A 22769-nucleotide genomic window follows, 5' to 3' on the forward strand; every position below is an offset into this window, starting at 1 on the left:
AGGGGAGCAGGAATTCCTGCTTCATTGGTCTAATCGGTAGATATGGGCGTGTTGCTATACGGAACGTCGTGTTTTCAGCGAGGGATTCAGATAATGCAAATAGTGTAAATAATAAACCATTTCTTTCTTCCGTCGAATTTCGCCTGATATGTGTACATATACGTACGAACGGCTGCTAGATTGTACATTTTTCTTGCATATTTTTACATACTTATAACGCTAGTTTGCACGCACAGCATCTAGGTTGTTACTGTGTTAGATAAAAGTGAAGTGTAATCTGAGCAGTTAACTGTGTAATTAGATAATTATGTTAATAAAATATTCTGAAAAGTAGTGTCCATTTTGTTCAAGCAACCTGTAGTTGTATAGTTGCAATGTATTTTTATTTATTTCCGCGTTAGCGCCGCGAAGCAACTGTGGCTATGAGGAGCGTACAGATGTGGACAGATGGAGAGAGGACAGCAGGAAGGAGTGGGGGGTTAGTATGTGTCCTGGGCCGACTTCAGGGGGAACTGTGCCGACATTCGTCCGGAAAGTCTTCGGAAAACGCAGGGAGAACATCAGGCAGCACAGCCGGTGAGGGGGTTCGAACCCGTGTCACGTCCCAGTCTGGGCGTGGAAAGTGATCATCTTAACCCTCTGTGCCACGGGTCATATATATATATTGATCTGGGTATACATTTTGAGGGAGTAACTTACAACCACGACGATGAAAGATAGAAACCATTGAAAAGGTCAGCCAGCTGTAGGACACGAACCCACATCTTCTGGATTACAGAGTGGGTTCGAGTCCTACAGCCTGGCTAATTTTTGCAGTGACTTCCATCTTTCTCGTTAATTTCTTAGGCAATTTGAGACTTTGTATCTATTTGTCCTCTCTGTGTTGTTCCAGCCTCAGAACATCAGTTCTTTCACGTTCGAACCACAATTAAGTGAGATCTTATCACTGGACCAGCCTCAGACGTCCCCATGTTGTTCTTTAGACGGTTGTTATTGCGCAAACTACCATTTGTTGTTTTTGGAGGAGTATGTTCGCACTCAACCGGTTTGAGCTTACTCGAGAAAACACCGAGAAAATACAACTGCTTATCACAAACGCGCATTAGATGCACTGGCAATTACGACGATCGACACTACGAGTGCTACAATAAACATTTATTTTGAGAGTTGTTTTTACCCGGACCTCGTTCCAATTATACTGTATGTAACTGAAACAGAAATAAGTGACTTTACGTATTTATTTATTTAAGTACTTTAAAGACCTCGAGAGCGTATTACATAACGGAGTGGTGAGTAGCACGTAGGAAAAAGTAGAATAGAAACACACAACAAAAGTATTACAAAAAGTAAATAAGAAATATCGAACTGACAAGGAAAGAAGACCAGGTGCACCATGGGAAGAGCATGATGAATCTGAAGCCCTGCATTGGAGGAGAGCGGCCTTAAAACCAGCAGTGTCGTGTGTACGACAAACATGTTCAGGCTGAAGATTCCAATCACTAGTTGTTTTACGAGAGAATTATTTTAGAAAGGAAGTGATATTACGATGGAAAAGCTTAATCAAATGGATGTGGTCTAGACGAGATGAAATGTAGTAGTTAGCAGGGACTAGGAGACGATCGCGAGTGTTTGTGTTGTGATACATTTTATGGAAGAGACACAGCCTGGCTATCAACCGTCTTGACGGGAGAAGATCGACGTCAAGGTTTTTCTTTATACGTGAAACACTCGCGTCTCTGGAATAGTTAGATGTAATGAAGCACATTTTGAACTGACTCTAATGCTTGAATTAAGTACTCTTGATGGGGATCCCATATGGCCGATGCGTATTCGAGTTTGGGCAGCACGAATGCACGATATGAAAGCAGTTTTACGTGATGTGGTGCAAGCACAACATGCCTTCGAAGATTTAATTTGGTAACTGTAAATATAACTCTACAAACAACACACCATCATTGGTCCCATATCGGTCCAACATTGGCAGCCAATATAAGTTACGTTGGTCCAATATAGGCCATGCAACTCGGTCCCATAATACGACAATGAAACTGCCAATATTGGTCCAATGTTGCAAGCCCGTGGTGAGCCAACGTAGAATACGAATGGTCTGTAGCTATAGTAACTGCCACTCCGATCTAGTTTTAATTGGTTTGAATGGCAGCACGACAACGGGGAGGCATCACGGTACAATGCATTTTTTCTTTCGGCTTTTTTCTTATATTTATCTGTGTAGACACTGAAACTCTGCCATGGGTGGCACGCGGTGGTGAGATAGTAGGATCTCGCTCGGTCTTGGATTCGGGTAGTCCTACAGAACAACCAATCACTGAGAACATATCGACCAAAAAAGTAAGAAATAGTTGTTGCAAGAATACTTCGCGAGAGCGCGAGTTAAATTTTAGCGATACTATTCTGGTTTTTCCCTTACACACATCACGAGATTTCAGAATATTAAAATATAACCATCGGTTGAAAGCTGGCTACATTGGCACTTTATCTTAACGACATAGCAGTGTAACGCCAACGAAGCGACATCGTTCACTACGCAATTGGAGAAAGTAATTTTATGGGCGACATTGCTTCAAACCTCAATAACAATAACATGCTGGTCTGAGATAAACTGTGAGATAACCTTTTCAGTGACTTTCATCGTTGATTTCTTAGGCAATTTGAGGCTTGTTTGTATCTGTCCCTTCTATGTTGTTCCAGCCTCAGAACATCAGTTTATCTCTGGTTCAACAGGTGCCGCTTGCGTCGATTTCCGTCGTATGAATGTGTGTATGAGTGCACAAAAATGTAAGAGTGAAAGGAGGGTGAGTGAGAGTGAGTGGCTGGTTTGTCGTCCCGTCAGATGACGCACCCCGAAGGTCGCTGGAGAGGCGTGTTAGCTTAGCTGAATTGGTAGAGCCCTGGACCGGCAATCCAGAAGATGTGGGTTCGATCCCTACAGCTGGCTAACCTTTTCAGTGACTTTCATCTTTCATGCTGGTCATGTTAATTTTCGTGTACTTGCGGTTGAGCCAAGATAACACCACTTATAGCTCTTCCCTGGCTTGATTGGCCCTCATTAGCCTCATTCAAGCTGGGACAGTGCCAATATTGGACCAATATTGTGTGCTGCTCGGGTAGTTAAAATCCGCAAGAGTACCTGCAATAACAACTTAAGCACACATCCCGAGCTTTCACAAGCCGGCCATAACTATAACTTGTGCCCCCTCGAAACATGTGTCCGTGTCTGCTATGAGGCCCTAGGACATGTCCTGCGGTGTGTGCCAGCCGCTAATCCTGCATCTTCGCTCATGATGATGAAGGACAGAAGAACGGCCCAGAAGAATAACAGTCTCTGTTCGAAATATGGGGGGCTGTCTTTCTGGGATACTTCCATTCATATTTCTTTACTAGATTTTCTTCCCTTCTGCATCTCTTGATGACATGTAACTGGACACATTACTTCAAAGACAACTGCATGTAATCATTTAATCACACGTACACAAATCCAATTTGTGACGGGCATTTTTGAGCCAGTCCTGGTTCCTTTATACAAACCTTGATTACGTCAAAGTAATATGTTCCGTAATCTGTAACTACACTGTAATCTGTAATCGTAACTGGAAAAGCAATTTGGAACCCGTACATTTATTCGGTCGTAATAAAAGTACGAGTGTCTCGTACGTATGTTTCTCTAGACAATAGTTACTTTACACAACTCTGCAGCGAAGTGAGCGAGAGTTCCGAAATAATTTGAATTAAGCCTTCTCAAATGTGCGAAAAACACCGTTTTATTTACGTTCTTTGACATTTGGGTATATACAGTTGACACCAAGAGCTGTAACGTTAGGACCCATATACATATATCCAGTGTTGAAGCGTACCACACTGCGAGATGGATTCTACTTCACACATCTTTCGACTAACATTGGTGACAAGCTATTACCACCCTAAAAGGTATAACACTGAGCAACTTTTTTTTAAGAACGTGATGCTCAATCGCTGTAGTAGAGATATTAAAGGTGAGATACTCTATATGAACATATTCACATGCAGCAGTAAGGTAATACTTCGGTATACCGTAGCCAACCATATAACTAGCACATTAGGAATAAACTCATTTTTTACACATTTTCGGATCACCTTATGAACATACTACGGAACGGTACTTTGTAACATAAGGAACAAGAAGAACAAAAAACGCTTTAGCCACGGCCGCCACAAAAGTGATTTTTTGTTTCATTTTTGACTCGGGCTGAATATTTGTCCTTTCTCGGATGCAGGCAAGGTCTCAGTATACTGTGTTGAAAGCTCTAATAAAACTGCTATATCGTCTTCAGAGCTCGTGTCCACTGACAACTCGGTGCCACTTGGTACTTAACCACGACCGTTGCCAATCGTCAGCGTCATGAACGAAAGTCACTCAAGCGAGTCCATTTCTGAAGGAAGCTAATCAATTCGGGACCTTCGCTACTTTAAAGGGCTCCTTGTAATAGTTTCTTGCCTTCATCCTCCTTAGGAGAAACATTTGCATGTGGAAGCAAGAGAGAAATATAGTTCAGGAGTAGTGACATCTCAGTCTCTCTTGAACAGAGGATTGGATTACTCTCTTCATAAAACTCTCGAATGGTGTTCAGTGCTTCACGTAAACACTTATCTACTGCCCTGACATCTGAGTGGAGTACCATCAGTTTCAGACAAGGCGTAGTTCTCATCCTCGTATAGCCCCTACGAGATGACAGCGGGAGAATAGTCAATAAACTCGCTGCGTCATAATCACAAGAATATGGCAATAATGTCACCAGCTCTTCTCTCATATAACGTTTTGGAAAGAATCGCTCTTGTGAATCGCCTATGCAATGAGGACAGTTCATAAGAGAGTGAGGGATGAGACATCTCACAACATTCATTTTCTCTTCTATCGCGGAAAAAGCGCAGCACGTGAAACCCCAAGTGTCGCACATATTAGGGAATGAGTGGGGAAGAAGGAAGTTCACGACATCAACGGCACCACTGTAACAGGCCCAGTGAAGAGGTGTCATTCCAACATTGTCACGGGAACTCATACTAGAGCGGAGTAATAATAACTTCACAACAGCCAGGTGTCCATTTGAGGCGCACACATGCATGGGCGTTTTTCGATACACATTGATCACGTCCACTGATGTATAAAAAGGAATGAGAAGCTTCACCACATTTGGGTGTCCCTTTCTGGCGCTCAAGTGCAATGCAGTGTTCTCTTTTTCATCTGTAAAGCACACGGATGAAGGGGAGAGGTGAATCTTAACAGCTTCCACATTTCCTTCCTCTGCTTCTATTAGCAACTTCATATTGCCATCGTTGTCGACCATTTCCGTGTCGACATCGTCAATGTGTTGATGATCGGTGTTATTCATGTCCGACCACCTCCGATATAAGGTAACAATGTCCTCATTTTCTACTCCACGTTCTACATAATCCTGCTCACTGAGATTTAAATGCGGCAGTAAGAACTTCACGTAATTAATATAATTTACTTCTTTTATCTCGCGTAGCTTGTCCTTGGCAATATTATGTAGCAGTTTACGGCTATGAAGATCACCAGCGATGACATCTAAATGGAGGAAGAGAAGTTTCAGACACCAAATTTCTTTTTGGAAATCCCCGTTCGCAGACACATACACGGAGCTTCTGCTGATCCTCTGTGCATGCCTAGGGTCACTGTGTCGCAAATAAGGCCATAGAGTTTGCATCACTTTCCTTCCACCACATTTCGCCCAGACGTACAACGGTGATGAGCCGAACGTTTCAGGTGAGTTCACGAGCGAGTGTGGGATGAGACACCCTACAACGTTGAAATCCGACCTGAACCGATATTTCAGACTTGGCGTAGCAACGTCTAAGCACGTTTCTCCTTCGCAGTTAAGCAGGTGCGCACTTGTGTGAGGTAGAAGGAACGTCACAGCTTTAAGGGAATGAGACTTCGAAGCCACATGAAGTGTTGTGTTCAGTCTCATGTGATGTGTGTCATATGTGCCAGTGCGAAGGAGTAACAACTTCATGGCCTCCAAATCATCTCTCTTTGCACATATATCCATCGGAGCGTGTTGCTCATAATCGAGAACATTCACTGAGGAAGGAAGAAGTAGCTTCACAATCTCTGCATCTCTACTCAAGTGCAAAGGAGTTTCAAAGCGTCTATTTCTATTGTTAACGGATATATGTGCGAGGTAAAACTGTGTTGTCTCCAGATTTCCTTCTTCCGCGCTAATGTGCAACAATGTGTTTCCATCATAATCAAGAATTCCCATATCGCAGTAAGGAAGGAGCATGTTGAAAACAACCTCAGACTCTGCGTAAAAAGGAACAGTTCTACCGCTACTATCTGTAAAACTATCAAGGTTTCCAATTACCGAAGACTCTGCAGAACATCTCGAGCTTCGATTCTTCCGTGATTCTAATTGGTCCATGGTGTCTCCGTTTAGATTTCCTGTACTCTCTCTCGGGGACACATAGCTCAGATACACGTCTAAAACGCCTCGTAGGTCGTGTATCACAGCCGTGAATATTGCTCGTTCAAGAAAATGTCTCTTTTGCTCGAAGGTTTCACACCTGCGCAGATTTTGTGTGGAACGTCTCACTGCTTCCTCACTACATCGATCGCATAATACGTTGAGTCTCTCTCTCACAGGTGAAGTCTCAGTCCGCAGATATTTCTTCAGATCCGCAGTCCGGAAATAATTCTTCCAAATATTCGCATTCGGCAAATATGTCATAAGAGACCTTTCCCGCAGATGTCCTTCCCACAGATGTCTCATCAACTCTGCGTCCCATGGGGAAAAGAGTTCTACGTACTCGAATGGTGACATTTTAAACAAATCATCCATGATTAGTTCATCATCCATTGGAAGCCTCTTCAATGCCGTTTTATTAGCATGCAGGGCAGCTACGTGCAATGGCGTCCTTTTGAGCTCATCCACCTTCAACATATCCTCTCTTTGGATAACATGTTGCCTAAAATATGAGACGTCGTTGTTCATCACGGCAGAGTGAAGTCGATAGGACTCTGACGCCAGTCCATCGAACAACAGCATTACACCCTCGTAGTCTTTTTTACCATACGATTCTAGGACTTTGTTCCTAAAGCTCGGTTTTTCTCTGATCTTTGCCTTCTCCAGGAGGTAGTGAGCTGCGAAAAATTCGGCGAAAGTCTTATGAACGAACTCGGGCGTTCCTCCATCGTTAATTCCATTCACAAAACCTTCTTTGAGATAATTGTCCGCAACGCGTTTGATGAAACTTCCTCCGGGATCTAACTGCACTAATTCTTCTTCACTCAATAAGGTTTTCAAGGCGTCCTGAGGAAATATACACTTCATAGCGAGGAGACCATGGTTTGCGTAGAACGGAGATTTCGTGGCGTCATTGTCCCCTCGCACGGCACTTAGGGCAATGTCTTCCTTCACCTTTTCCTTTCGGTGCACAAGGTGCTTGTACTCGACAAACATCTTGTAGATGTGTACAGTGTATATACTTCCGCCAGCGGAGATGTCAGCAATTTCGAGCAGCGAAGAGTAATCGCCCGACTTCGTGATTTCTCCGCTCTCCATCTCAGCCATCATACGAAGTAGGAGAGGGGTTTCCAGAATTGTCTTGTTTTTCTCCTTCAATGTCGCGTATACTTGCTGGAATTTTTGCGCAAATGCGTCATTCCTGGTGGCTGGAGTTTCTATTTGGCCCCTATATCTTGTGAGGAATTCATTCTGGTTTTCATCAGAAAAAGGAACGAGGTCATATGACACACTGTGCAATGTATCTTGTACATGGGGTTTAAACACAGTGCGAGTAAGAAGGTACACCTTGTAAACTTTTTTGTTAGCTAGAAACCGTATAAGGTTTAGCACACAGTTGCGGCATTCCTCGTTGACTTCATCGAAGCCATCCAATGTGACGACGACCTCGAAAGGGCTTCCATTGTTTAAGCTTTCTTCGAACAGAACGAACTCCAGACCACCTTTTCGTACTTGACACAGATCCGCTAGATATTTCAGACTAGGCGATGCAGTTTTAACCGATGCCATTCTCTGAGGAAGGTCGACGTAGAGCACCCACCGCTTCTTGTCTTGACTTTTTAACTGTGTACACAACCGAGATGCTAGCACAGTCTTTCCCATACCGGGTGCGCCAGTGACGAGGACGACCTTCTCGGGCACTTTCAGCAAAGTCTCTGTAGTATAATAATGACTTCCCATCATTGGAAGGTGACTGAGACGGTCATTTGATTTAATCCACATCAGTCCCTCACCGGATTCACTGATCCGCAACAGATGCACTACCTTCCCTTGGTAATTATCATTTTTCAGGAGAGCTTCATAGTCACGTGGCTCCTGAAGGACCACAAATTTTTCAAAACTCTCTAAATTATCCTGATGTTTGGCTTCGTAACCTTGAGGTACAAGTCTTGCAGCACAATCATCCGGACACCCCAAAAGTGCGAAAGCTTCATTCTCGTCGTCCATTCTGCACTTTTTCAGGTCAATTTTCACGACCCTTGTAAACACTCGCTCCACATAACAGTTTTTAACACCTTCTTCGAGTTCATGAAGAGGAGGTCCCACATCAATGTACAGTGATTCACATAGCTTTAGGAAAACCGAAGTGTCAACAAAACGTAAGAAGGTGTTGATATTCATTGCTTCAGGAAAGCCAGAAACATATTCGCCCTGAAGTTCTACGCGAGATTTTTGAAAAACTTCTGTTTTGCAGCTCTCCGCGACATGCTTCAAACTCGCTTCAAGGATGTTATGCTCTACAAGTCCAGCGGCAAAGAATGCGTCTTCTTGCACTTGCTTCAACAAGTCATCCTTGTCTCTGTCTTCCACAAGGAAGATGACTTTCGCTCCAGTCACACTGGACACTTCACTCAGAAATTTGAGATCCATTCCTAACTCTGTGTTAGGGCGGACCGTCACGAGCACAAATGCACATTTGTAGTCCATTAACAGCTCTTTCCACTCCTTCTGGGATGTTTCGAAAAACAAGTATGGCTGGCCTGAAGATTTCACAGCGTTGTGAACCATTATTTCCAGAAGCCTTATTTCTGGACCCGTAAATACGTGAAGGGGCCCTTTGTTCCACACACTGTTCGTTAATGGTTTCTCGAATTTGACGTTAAGTTTGCCAATCTTGAGAGATCTTTTGAGTCTGGCATTTCCTTCTCTGATCTTTTCTGCGTCTGCCGAGGGGATCCCACTCTTAATGTATTCTCGCATGTCTAGGATGACACGGTCCTTGAAAAAATTTAGTAGTTCGGGTACTTCTCGTTCCAGAATCCTATGACCTTTTTCGCAACCATATTGAACCAGAACGTGAGGGATCCGTACAATTAATTCTTCTTCTTCATTCTTCTTGCTCATAAAAGCTTGCTGGATGAGAATTTTCATACCTTTTTGCTTCGGTTTTATGTTATTCAGGATGTTTTTGTATTGCTTTTCCCGCTCCGTATCGTCACTGTAATAAGGCTTGCCATCGTTCCTATACACTAGAAAAAGTGCCATATGGCATAACTCATGAATAAGTGTTCCCCAGACTACGGCTTCTTCAGCACGTCCCCCGATGAAAACTCTTTGTTCTTCGTAGTTAGTAAGGCCGATGTCGCTTCTGTTGCAGCTTCCCGTGGTCCCTTGAACGTTTTTACTGCTGTAGTCGAATTTTATTTTTAGATGCGGCGCTGTTGCAGCCACTTTGAGAATAATCCTGTTTAATTCATCACTGGAGAGCTGCTTAAACATCTTCTCCTTTCGTACACCGAAGTCATCACATCTGGTGATGCTTTCTGATTTGCTTTTCAAATAGTCGATGTCAGAGTCATCGCATTCTGTGGTGTAATATTGTTGCCGTCGAATTTCAGCTCGTTCAACGCGTGTGAGACCTTGGTAACACGATGATTCTTCGTCGTCTTTGAGTCCACATTCCCGCGAGACTAAGAGGCCATGAATACGAAAGGCTTTCTTTTTAAGTGCTTTGTAACGAGCTGACTCATCTGTGACAGGATCCAACCACAGTTTCAATGCAGGTGCAGCATCCAGGCACTTTAGAACACGAGCCTCGTCTTTCGCTGCAATGGCTTCGTGCATTTCCTTCCTGACGTCTTCCCACTCTTGCGACCTTTCCAAGTCGAGATCAAATTCAGATGTCGAAGCCATGCCTTTGGAGATGAAGCGAGACATTCCTGTAATTTTAACGAGGAATTTAGGAACGTAAGCAACACTAATTTAAATACAAGAAATAGGTCAAGTGTGGTAATTTGTCTGGACCGCGACTCTTGTTTTTCGGTGTTTGCTCCGCGAAGCAACTATGTCTGCAGGGACTCTTGTTTTCTACTCTGGGATCACGTTGCATAATAAAAGCAGCAACGATCTGTATTACCCTGCTGTTTTTTTTTATGTTGTTGTCTAGTGTCTTTGGTTTTTCAGTGCTTATCGATACCTTGACTTGTTTCCTTATTTGACTCTGGAGGCCACGACGGTCATTTCACGGGAACAGGTTTGTTTCATCGGACACATAACAAGAGACAGTGGGGTGGAAGTGTGCGGCTTCCTTATAGCCGTCGACCGTATCATATCCTTGCAAGAAGACAGAGGTAGACAAAATGTGGACAAATGCATGTACACAAGACTAGATTCAAACAAACAATGAAGCATTTCATACACTGAATCCAAAGGAAGACACAGAAACAGAATAAAGAGAAAGAATACACTTGGACGTCTCGTCGATAAGGAATGTCATGTATGTAACGTGAATTTCTTAATGAAAATACAGGAGCATTAGAACTGCACGATGAAGCCGATATGGACGATCAAACATTGAACAGCATTGTGAAGCAACAATAATATTGCGATAAAAGATCAGTACAAATGATTAATGAATTCAGAACAATGCTAGGACAGAATACGAGTGAAGCAACAGAAGTTTTCGAGTATGTCCGTTCCAGTTAGTAGTGTTTGTTCGTCTGCTTGTGTTACCTAACACTTGGGTAGGGTCCCAGACAGACAAGACAAACGGACAGAACAGGACTCAGACAGCAAATGAATTATTTTTGTCACAGGTACGCTAGGTCGGAGTAAGGAGGTCATGCATACACAGTAAATTTATTTACACCTCTATGAGTGTAAAATGAGTGTTGGATAACTCACACCCTTATGGGTGTAAAGGCTGCACCCCAATGATGGGTGTAACAGGGGTGTCACATATTACACCCAAACGAAGGGTGTTTATTGGGTGTATTGACCCCAAAAACGAAAAAAAAGGCTTGCTCCCAAGACAGAAGGACGTGACGGTGAACGGTAGGGAACAGGGGAGTTAGTATGCGTCCTGGGCTGACTTGCGAGTAACTGACATTCGTCGGAAAAATCTTCGGAAAACCCACACAGTGACAGGATTCGAACCCGTGTCACCGACGTAGAAAGCGATCATCTTCACCACTATACGACGGGAGCTGGTCTCTGGGAGCTTAGCTAGCTGTGCACTCCAAGAGCTTCGAAGAGCTTCGCTAGCTAAGCAAGTCCTTCCGGTTTAACCAAGTCGACACGGCAACAGCAACCTGCCTTCGACATTTGCAAGTGCTGTTGAAGGCTGTTTCTGTCCAACTTCCCTCGTTTTTTCTTAGCTGTTCGTAATCTTCGGTTTTTCTACTTTTTCTTTTCGTATATTAAGTTCACAATCACTCGCAGTAGTTAGCTCTTTAGTTACGTAGACACGTGTATTTTAATTCCCATGTCACCAGCACCAGTAAACCTTCCAGCCAGGGAGTCAAACCCCTGTCACCTATTTTCAGATTTAGTCCCGTTGAAAGCAGCGCTGACTGCAAAAAACGTCGACCCCTAACTATGAGTACAGTTGTCCTACAGTTGGCAATAGGACTGTAAATCTATCTCTCGTAATTCCCGTTAATTTTTAATGTAATAAAAGTAGCAATTGTTTTTAACCCCTGTACGGCTTCCCAAGTCTCTCTATTACCTGTGGTCGGTATCTTTTCGCGTCCATCCGCATGTACCAAGTTATCCATACACACACACACAAGAAGATATAGACACTGTATATATTACAAACATTATCACAATTAAAAAGAAAAACACAGGAGCTTCGAGCATTGTGCGGCATACACCCCTTTTGCACTGATATGAGTGTTCCAAAATTTAGCATAGTGTGTAACAAAAGTGTGATCGGGGTGTATTGGTACATTACACCCCTTTGACACCAACACGGGTGCTTAGTGGAGTGTAGTATAAGTGTAATTCGGGTGTGTCCCCATAGTACACAGTTTTCACACCGGGAAGGGCATAAAAAAATTACTGTGTAGACCGCGTGGGATCGTGAGGGGTTGGGTAATGCATTCTGGAGTCGGGGCTAAATAAAAAGATTACGTACCGTACAGAAGAGCAAGGAAACCCTTCAAGATGGCGCGTATGCAGGCAAGCTGGTGGTAGAAGTCCATTATGTAAAAGCCTGAGCCTGGGCACTCAGACTGTGTGCTCCTGTGTTGATGTCGTCCTGGGCAGCTCAGGTAGCAGAGTACGAGCAAGGTATCTGGAGCGAGAGAAACAGAAGAATGTACTACAAAACACCGTATAGACTGCACTTAAGTCCAAGACATGATTTTCTTTCCAAAGCAGGGAAGTGACCTGATGAATTAAAAAAGGGGAATTCACTTCTCTTTTGAAAGGACGCTCGTATCCAGAAACTCAGCCGTGAAAGCGGAACCACTGTACTCGGTATCGGTCGACAATCCACATGGACATTTTTTCATTTTCTTTTATCGTACGAAAAGAGCTTCGACATTAAATGGAGGGACTTTAAATCCCTTTAAAGACATCACGCCACCGGAGCCTCCGCTGCTCCGGCGTCCTCTTACTTCCTACCCAGCTCATACCACACAACATTCACACCAGGACAACTAAAAGTATGATAATACCAAGACTGCTAATTTCGGGACAATTTATACCAGGACGTCATGCAGTGCTAGCACGATTTATCGCTTGGCATGAGTTGTCAAGGTACAGGTTGTGCTAGTCTTGGTCGAGTTTGATACGAGTTGTCTCGTATGAGTTATCCGGCAGGATCTAGTACGCCCCAAAACTATGCGATGCACCTGCACGGTTGCGGCATTCTTTTTCTCAATGCCGCGACTTCACTGTTTCTTAGCCAGTGAGGTTTGGTCGTTCACCAAGAGATGAAATTCCGGCATGCCATCAACGTACGGCGTCTGCATTTCCCATGGATTCCATCGAATGATAGTCAAGCTGCGCCACTCTATCGCGTGGGGCATTTTGGATACCGCAGTCTGTCGTCCACGAAGAACGACGTAAGAGTACAGTTTGGCATCGACTGGGACCGAAGAGACCATGCCTTTAAGTGGGCTCTGTTATAGGAGGGTTGGAAGAAGTTCACAAGGGATGCGGCAGTCCGGGTGGCCACTCTGCGGTCACTCTGCAGGGGCTCGCCCCAACGTCACGCAGACCTTTTGAGCAGGTAGCCTGGTATTCTGTCGTATTCTTTTTTACGGGACTTCCGGCATTGACGTATATCAATTTTGTAGAATTGCGTCTCTAATAAACGCGTACTCCGTTTCTTCCATTTAACAGGCATCAGTATACTGTCACAACTTCTGTGGTAGACGGACCCGCTTCAAACCCGGAGGTGTGCATTTATGTTAGTCTCTTGGATGAAGACTATCCTTTTGCAAACCAACCGAGTGCGTGAGTGGAAATATATTTGAAGCCCTTCCGCACGCCTTGTAGCGTGAAGGAATCTGCGCCATCCGCCGCATCCCCGAAACAGGTCAAAAGAATTTGTAGGCGGTAATGGCGTATCCTGCACTACTTTTGTACACCGGCCTTGCAATGTTGTGGGGAAGAGAACGTTTTAAGTGCACAAAGTTAAACAGCTCCTTCGACTCCTCTCGTAGCACCCTCCTCCTTCACTTTCCTCCACGCCCTCTCCGCACTATCACCGTACGTTCCTCTCTGCTTTCCTCCTCCCATACTTTCATCCTTTGCTTCCCTCCTCGTTCGCTCTGTTCATTAAGGTTGGCTTAAGGCGGTGTCACACTGGGCCGACAATCTACAGAACCTGTCGACTGACATCCAAAGGCGTCGAATCAGTCACACTGCACATACAAAAGACGGTCGACACACACATCCGGATGTCGGCCGTCGCCGAATGCCGCTATCGACGGACCCCCCTGACAAACAAGCCTGGCGCACTGAATGGCAGCCACAACGGACAAGTCCCTTCTTTTAACATGGCGTCCTGAATAAGCCTTTTGGGAAAAGTACGTCGAATTCTCGTTGTTTATACTTGGTAGTCATTATCACGAACATCGAGGCCAACACAGACGCAGTTGTATCTCATTTCTATGACGCTATGTCTCCCGTGCTTCAGTTCTCCTTGGAAGGCTTTGCAATGCGCTTTCCGTGGCGGCCCTTGGTGACTGCGTCAGGTGAAGTGGGATTGTGTGCGCTGTCATGTGTGTTGTTTGCCTTCATGGACCCCTATTCAGTTTTGGGATTTGTCAACTGTGCTCCGAGTGGTGACCTCATAACTCTTCTATGTACGCTTCGATACCCCACTTCTGGACAATCGGACTCCGCAACTGCAAGTTCAATTTCTTCCGTCTTACTATTGTACCTTCAACTGTTGAGTCAGCTCTGTCCTCCAAGCTGAGTTTGTTACAATACTTAATGTCCCCGCATAACTAGTAGAGTGTTTGTAATAAATTATGCTACCGAAACGAGTGTGTAACTGGATTACTTAATGATCGGGTGACCTGCATTCCCCGTGCTTAGGCTATGCAGGTTTCATGCACGAAAGCTTTTAATATAGTTGCTGTTGTTAAGAAAATGCAAATACTTCTACCATTTAATACCGTTCGTGAGTAGGAAAGCCACAATCTTTGCCCGAAAAAAAAAAACTTTTCGTGCAGTGTGTGTCTGTTGTCGGCGATATACATTGAGCAACGATCAAACCGCTGACGACACATCGTCGGACACTGTCTGTCTTCCGATTTTCTCATCCAAATGTATCATACAGAAGCGACATTTTGTCGAATTGCGTCTGTCGCTGTCGGTCGACGCAGTGTCACAGCCGTGCTTTGCAATACAAAGTACCGTGACAAAGTCTGTCTTCCGTCGGCGCCATGTCAGTGTCGGTGTCGTGTCGGTCTAGTGTGACAGCGCCTTTAGAGTGAGACGGAGTGGAGCGTAACGACACGAATCATCAGGCACCGCCGGTGAGTTCATAGTTCGACGGCACTCGGTGAAACGCGATGCGTCAGCAGCCGTCGGGGGAGCAGAGCAATGCTCAACATCTGGCACCGGCCACCGAGCTGTGCACGGCGTGGGCTCTGATGGGCTCGCGTTTCTCATGCAGGAAGGAAACACAAGGAGCGGCTCTCCGCGCCAGGCTAACGTAGCCACCCTCTAGCGGTCGCTCGAGTCAACATCGCCCATTGCTTCCTGTCCACCACGTGATCCCCTCTAAAGTTTCGGTTCTGCGATGCTTTGTTTCTCGCGCTGCTCTCCGTATGATTTTGCTTTTTGAAAGTAATTTATTGTGAAAACGTGAGCACCATCGTAGAAACGACCTATGGTAATGTGTTACGGCTACGGCTACGTGTTGTTCGTAAGTACACGGTCAGTTGTTTTACTTTTAGTCGGCCTTGTGTGTTGGAGTCATCTTGAATTGTTCATTTGGGACCTCAAGCTGTGCCACAGATTCATTTCATATCTTCTGTTGTTGTACAAATCTGATTAATGGAACGGCATTCTTTTCCACCTAATCAAGGGACGTACATTCGTTGGAAGTAACCGTTGCAACACGTGATGTTTCCAGTCCCACGGAATCCTTTTGCGTTCTGCACACTGTTACTGGTCTTCTAATCGAACAGTAAACATTCGAACACACAGAAATAAAGCGCAGGCACGCGTTCAACTTAATACTGCCATATAAGCTGTGTGACACAACTACAGCTCGCATCGTCTGCTCTGCTGGCGCCATGCTGTCTGGAGGGTCACGTGAGCGGTCAAGTGGTAGACAGGAGTATCCCAGAATACAATGCGAAGCCGGATACGCTCGTCCCGTCGGAAGGGCCGCTCCTTGTGTTTCATTCCTCCATGGCATTTTGCATTATGGCGTCGCCCATTCTCATTGTCCTGGACTCTCTGTTAATTTGTTTTGCCCACACCGGCCTTGTGACGTCACCCGCGGAAACTGGTCTATAGAATACACTACCGATGGTCTATAGACGCGCGACTTTCTTCTTCAACTGAATGTGCACATTGGGGGTCCCAACCCTATTACAGCAGTACAAGCAAACACAATGGGAAAACGGATTGTTTTCTGTCGAATTCCAGCACGCGTGTACAGTTGCCAAGTATGACCGCTTTCCCTAAGTTACGAAGTGAGAAAACCTTTGATGGCTTTTTCGTTAGATTATGACCCCGGTAGGATTAAGATGAGGAAGAGTGGCGTAGCGATAGGTTCCTGTAGGCACGGAGTTATGGCTGCGACGGGCGAAGACTACGTCTGACTCTAAACCAGCTTCTAAAGCGCCGGTGCTTCTCAACGCTGGTGCGGGCGCCTAAGAGGTGCGTTCCAAAATGACACACATTTAGCCACCATGAGTATGTGACATCATGGCATTCTTCCTGACCCACATGAAAATGAAGGGAACCGAATTCGACCCGCACATTTAGATATGGGGAAAACAATCACGTAAATGTGCAAAGACTAAATGCCTACAGGAATAATGTAGAGGTATTTTTTTTATTTTTCGCTTTTTCGCGCATTTCTCCACAATCGCGAATTTAAGTTCCCGCGGGTAAGTTTGGCCATATCGGGGCAAAAATTGTGCGGCGTTCTACGCTGTACCGTGATTACCTCGACCCTTTCTACTCCATGCAGCATATAAAGTTGAAGCAAGCCGCAGAAGAATGGTTTCTGCCATCATGCAAGATGTAAAGAAATGAAAATTGATCACGCTTTCGTTACCCCTACAAACACATTGCACTGTACACGTATATTCCACCATAGGCTTCGTGCGAAGCGTCCACCGCGCCACGGAAAATCGTGGCGGCAGCCATAGGAACTAGTTGTGTGAGTCCACTCGGTTTTCGATTGCTATTCTTACGCTTTCAATCGTCACCTTGCATCGCTGACGCCGCATCTGAACTGATAACTGCGAAAGGTAATGCCGTACCGCACAATCTGTTGCGTCCTTGGGTGTACAAAAACATATGATAATGCCGGGTATGGGGAAAACAAAGGTCCCTGGTTGTGTGGGCAGAAAAATGCTTCCCCTAGGCTCCTGCGCACCCAAAAATACAAGGGTGTGGTTGCGGATAACTGATGAAACACGTCACAGCCGATCGAGTTTTACCATTCGCTCTCCCCATTTGTTGAAAAAGGAGGCATAGACCTTTTCTCGTATGTTAATAGATAATAATATATGCACGCGAATGTAATCGCTTTTATGTTCACCATTGAATGTCGTGTGGCTTTTATTCTTCATAAACATCAATGTTAATTAAGAAACCTGTGTCCCCCAATTTCTAAAATCAGGAGGGTGTATGACAACATTTGGTCAGCTAGGATCAGTTTCATCGAGTTTCCAGAGTGATTGCTCTATTTTTGTGTACACGGAACCCCGTTAGACCATTGTTTCCGCCCACGCAAGCAGGGACTATTTTTTTCGGGACCCGAGAACGCCCCACGGGGTACAAGGTTCTAGAGTTTCCCACCAAATCCACACGAAGTGGACATGAGAAGAAAATTAATGTCGGCCGTCAAACGTATACGTGTCACAAAATAAGCTACTCCGTGGATTCTATCTGTCTTCTTTTTTGCCAATGATCCTAATTGCTTGCCGTGATCAGACCGTATATCGTTCGTGTTGCGTTGAGTGATGATGTATGTTCTTCATTCAGAACCGAATTTCCGATTAGCTTGGACCTTTTCGCCTTTCCTGACTCAGCTAAAGAGAATTCTGCATCCCTGTGCTGTAGGTGCAAACTTTGCAAGGTTGCTGTAAAAAGTATAAAAGAAAACACAAGCAAGTGCGGTGCTTACGAAGAAAAGCTAAAAGAATTGTAATAACGCAGACACGCCTGCTTCTGCATGCCTTATAGTCTGATGACCGCTGAGGACCCAAACTAGTCGTTCGGAGTTTGAAGCGATTGAAATCCACAAAGTTACAAAACCGATTCACACAATTTCGATGTTCATGACGCTCGCCATACACTTTTGACTGGCTTTCATATCGGACGACTCACACAAAAAGTTGGCTTTCCCACCGCAGTGTCCGCGCGAAGCGCCACCTTTAGTTTGTGCACGAGGCGTATACCACGAAGCCGCGACATGCATTTCCCCGCCTTCTCAAAGCCAACTTGTATGATAATACGACATCTCAACCAAACTGTGTGTGCCCTGAGTGATAATGAATAAGAACTGGCTGACATGCAGGTACTATGGCCTCCTGCAGGGTCCTAAAAGGCCATTGTACAGGATCTTTTCTCCCATTACCCATGTGAGGAGAATAAAGGGATTGACCTAGAAAGTCGCCATCCCCGTGAACAACGGATGTCTTAGTAAAGGTCACGACAAAAGTTTGCGGAACAAACGAGCACTTTACTTTCACCTCGGCACGACACCCTCGCGGCAAGCGGAAGCTGGCGAAGTCAGGTCAGTTCACTGCTTCAGAGGGGTGGACGACTGCGCCGTTAGAGACACACTGCGGTAGTTTCGGTATGGTGCCCGCAAGGTGAGTTGATTTAACTGTTGTGCTCGCCAGTAGCACGTGACTCAAAGATTGCTAAGACCGGGAGCTAGGGGGTATTACAGTGATAACAAGGATGAATCGTGGTGGCGGCACTTTACAGTGTATTGCTTTTATTGGAAAGCCCTAACAGACAAGAGAAAGAAAGATAGCTTGTAAACAGTTCGTTTATTATGGAACTGCCCAAGCAGCACAATGCACTGAAAGTCGAGTGCAATAGGGGTGGAAGGTATGTGTTTCATCAGTGTTCTTTAGTTTCACGAATCTGTTCAAGGCTTTCCACCTACCCGTCCACCCCTATTGCACTTGATTTTCAGTACATTTCGGGTCAGTGGTGACCAGCTGATAAACAATTGACGCTGACATTGATTATTCATTGATTGACTGCAATCCAAATTCAACTCACTCCACTGGCGCATACAAGAGTATTAATACCGAAACTACCGCAGTGTGTCGCTAAGAGAGCAGTCGTCCACCCCTCTGAGGCAGTCAACTGGCCTCATTTCGCCAGTTCCCGCTTGCCGCTAGGGTGTCGTGCAGAGATGAAAGTACACAGCTCGCGTGTTCCGTAAACTTTTGTCCTGACCTGTACGTGCCGAAATATGCCCGATATTGACCTCGGCACGATATGCAAGGGCAAAACACCCCCGGGAACCTGTGTCGCGAATTTAAGTTTTCGCGAATCACTCCTCAAAGCAGTTTCGTTCGAAAACGCGAAAATATTTTCCACGCGAAAAAAAAAAAGAGAAATGTCTACAGTAATAATATAGGTACAAGTTCCTCGGCCTGATATTTGCCGGAGCGCGTTTTGCCGTCACGCGCCTAATGTATTGGTGTGTACGAGTTCTACAGTGGTGTACAAGAGTGCCACAGTATTTTTATGAAAGTTCCACGTTATGTTCCTTATTTTGTGATCGAGGTATCGTATATCATATTTTATCACCGAGTCAAAAACGGAACATAAACAAGGTCCCATGACTTGAAGATGACTTTTCGTGTGATGTGGAGCCAGGACACGAGCGAACTCTTGCTTGTGGTTTAAAAAAAAATGTGCCAACCTTGCGCGAACTTAGTGGAGCAATGTGGCCAGACGTGTGGCAGATCGCGCAAACTCTGACGGCGCACTTCTCAAAACTTAGACATCAACTTGATGATACTTCACAAGTAGAAGCAACACTTTGAGAGAACGCAGTGTGGGTACAAGGATTTCAATGACATAAGTACACTAGAGTCCCCAATACTACAGGCTGAGGAAACTTGAGCGATGGGTGACAAAGAAAAACAAATACGACGTGGCTGTGTCGCCCATCGCAGAGGCTTGCTCAAGCTGAGGTTACTCCAACAGCTAGTCTGCATCTGCGTCATATTATGTATAGGTCCTGAAGACACGTGACTTATTCCGTTGTTTGGTCTGGCAACCCAGAGTGTCCGAAGGGGAATTCAGGAGGAATGAAATCGATACTTTGCAGATGCGGACGTATAAAGAAGGAATAAGGAACGATTGATTGATTGATTGATCGAATGGTGAAGGCAAAAATGTAGATGCTAGTCCCAAAGCAGTCAAGATTTGCTAGTCCAGCATTATTCGGGACTCGTTTATCAGTAAAATAAATTTGTCTTTTAAACTTTATTTTCTGCGACTTTATTGGCACGTCGTAGATACAGACCATCGACTTTGGAAAGTTTACTTTCAAAGTTCGATTTATGAGATTCATTTCTCAATTTAGTCTATTTTTACATTGTTTACTTCAGCGTCGTCCCATTGTTTCGATTATGGGTTCTGTATCAAGGTCGACGACTGTATCCCTTTAGGAAGGAACCTGTGACGTCAGCAGACATTTCTTTTGTTCTCTATCTTGGCAGGGAGGCGTAAGACTCCCATTTTGAACAGATCAGAAGACGAAATAAGATTCTGAATGACAGAAGGCTGTGACAGAACTTACCTTATTCGATGTTATAGAAGTGTAAGGGCGTCGCAGTTCCCCTGGGTGCCCTTGGTTGGATGAGAGAGTGTCTTCGAATGACTCAACGAATACCTTCTACGCCAAAGTAAAAAATAAAGAAATAAATGTCGAGGGAATGCGAGCGTGACCAAGGTCACAGGGACCAACTATGCTATGTGGCTCACCGCAACATCGCACCATGGAGCCTATAGTAGTATTAGAGTCTCACATACCTTTGTTGGACATGACGTGATGTTTGTCCAAGTACCCCGCGGATCACGTGTCAGTCTTTGGACCCTGCACTGATGGTTTCCTGGTTCGTCGTCATGGGCTTTCCAAGGTCAGACCAATGTCCCTCCTGTAACGTGCCACGTGACTTACAAACCGCCCTGATGATCTGCCATCGTTAGAGATGACACGTGACGTCACAAGCGTGGCGGAAAGCGTCTTGTCTTAAATTCCATATAAGGCCCACTCCATGCTTTGTAATTACATACTTCACTTGACGTGCCAAGGTGTATGTGGTAGAAAGCATGCTACGAAACGATGATTGGTGGACGGTCGAGGTTCACTTTAAGATAAGGGATAATGCCGAAACTAGCATAGTGGTTAGGATGATCGCTTCGCCACGCCGAGACTGGGAGGTGACACGGATTCGAATCCTGTCACCGGCTGTGCTCTCTGAGGTTTTCCCTGGGTTTTCCGAAGACTCAGACCAATGTCCCCCACAGTTCCCCCTGGAGTCGGCCCAGGGCGCGCATTAACCCACCTGTCCCCAACTCCTTCCTGCTGTCCTCTCTCCATTTGTTCACGTCTGTACGTCACTCATAGTCACAGTTGCTTCGCGGCGCTCACACGGAATTCAAATAACACTATATATGAAAGAGATAATAACAGTTGCGCTAAGTATTCGGGCAATAAAAGACGTTTATAAGGTCATGCCCAAAAACTGTGAAATATCTCATAAACTGTCCATAATCTTTTAAATGCCCCCTCCCATGTCTAATATTATTGAGCTTTAATTCCTCCTAAAACAACCGCTCATAGCCATCTCGTTGATAGACACACCCTTCACCCTTCATGGAGGACATTACGTTTATATTTTTCACGAATGACCGTTAGAATTGTAATATCATACACTTGACAAACTGCACAAATATAAAAATGTGTATTATAACACGCATTAATTAAGCTAGAAGGGAAAATTATATATTACGATAACTTATCCCCTATGTGAGCAACACTTACACACACTCACTGCACGGTGACTAAGGAAAAGACAAGGTTCGAGAGGGTACTTCACGTGATGCCTTCATGGGTTCGTATCGTCTTATCAGTTGTTTTTGCACCTGCAGACCACCCAAGGTGACCTTTCCTAGCGAGGACATCATTAAACTTACACTTTATAAAACGAACTATGACAAACAGACGACAACAATTGTTCAGAAAGACACCACCATACACGAGAAGGGATGGCAAGTGAGATTGTTCCCCACTGCGGATGCAACAGATCGTGTTGAGATGATAAGGGGGATACTGATGAGCGAACTACGCAGATATTTAGTAACGTTAATGACGAATATTCGAATTGACCGTAACATACCCGCCAAAAAAGGGAAAAAGAGGCAGACGGCACAAATAGGTGGGAATTCTGAGCGCCCATCGGTGAGAGTGGCGCTTTATATTAATCCAAGGAGAAACAAGGGCACGCTTCGGTGATCCCTGTGAAATTTAGTTAGCCAGACGCAGGGTACGTACAATTTACAATCACTGTGAGAACAGCAAAAAGAAATCGGGACTACACAGTGAAACGCTACAACGCAGCATAAATAATAGTGAAAGATATACGCATTGGGGATCTCACCTTACTCTTTAGTTTCACTGATGTTCACGTGAAGAGATGGAGCTCCATCGATCACCTGGCGGGGTCTGGAGGGACGCTTATGGGAAACCTGCTTATGTGGAAGGCAGATAAGGCGTTATCTTTCACCGCGCCTTTGTTTGTCGTGCGAGTAAGTGTCACCTCC

General features: G+C 44.9%; 1 protein-coding gene across 2 annotated transcripts; it reads right to left on the bottom strand.

Annotated features, from left to right (window-relative positions):
* Positions 1-3761: 3761 nt before the first annotated feature.
* Positions 3762-22687, bottom strand: LOC135375405 (uncharacterized). 2 transcript variants are annotated; one of them, XM_064608125.1, is made up of 5 exons: positions 22607-22687; positions 20976-21100; positions 20743-20838; positions 12397-12555; positions 3762-10198 (listed from the first exon to the last, which is right to left on the bottom strand). In XM_064608125.1, the coding sequence occupies exons 4-5, from the start codon at positions 12461-12463 to the stop codon at positions 4464-4466; spliced, it is 5802 nt and encodes a 1933-aa protein (XP_064464195.1). In that variant the 5' UTR covers positions 12464-12555; positions 20743-20838; positions 20976-21100; positions 22607-22687; the 3' UTR covers positions 3762-4463. The 2 variants fall into 2 exon arrangements, with proteins under 2 accessions (XP_064464195.1, XP_064464196.1); XM_064608126.1 differs by lacking the exon at positions 22607-22687 and adding an exon at positions 21991-22006.
* Between the last annotated feature and the right edge of the window lie 82 nt (positions 22688-22769).

Source organism: Ornithodoros turicata, unplaced genomic scaffold, assembly GCF_037126465.1.
Source record: "Ornithodoros turicata isolate Travis unplaced genomic scaffold, ASM3712646v1 ctg00000858.1, whole genome shotgun sequence".
NCBI lineage: Eukaryota > Metazoa > Arthropoda > Arachnida > Ixodida > Argasidae > Ornithodoros > Ornithodoros turicata.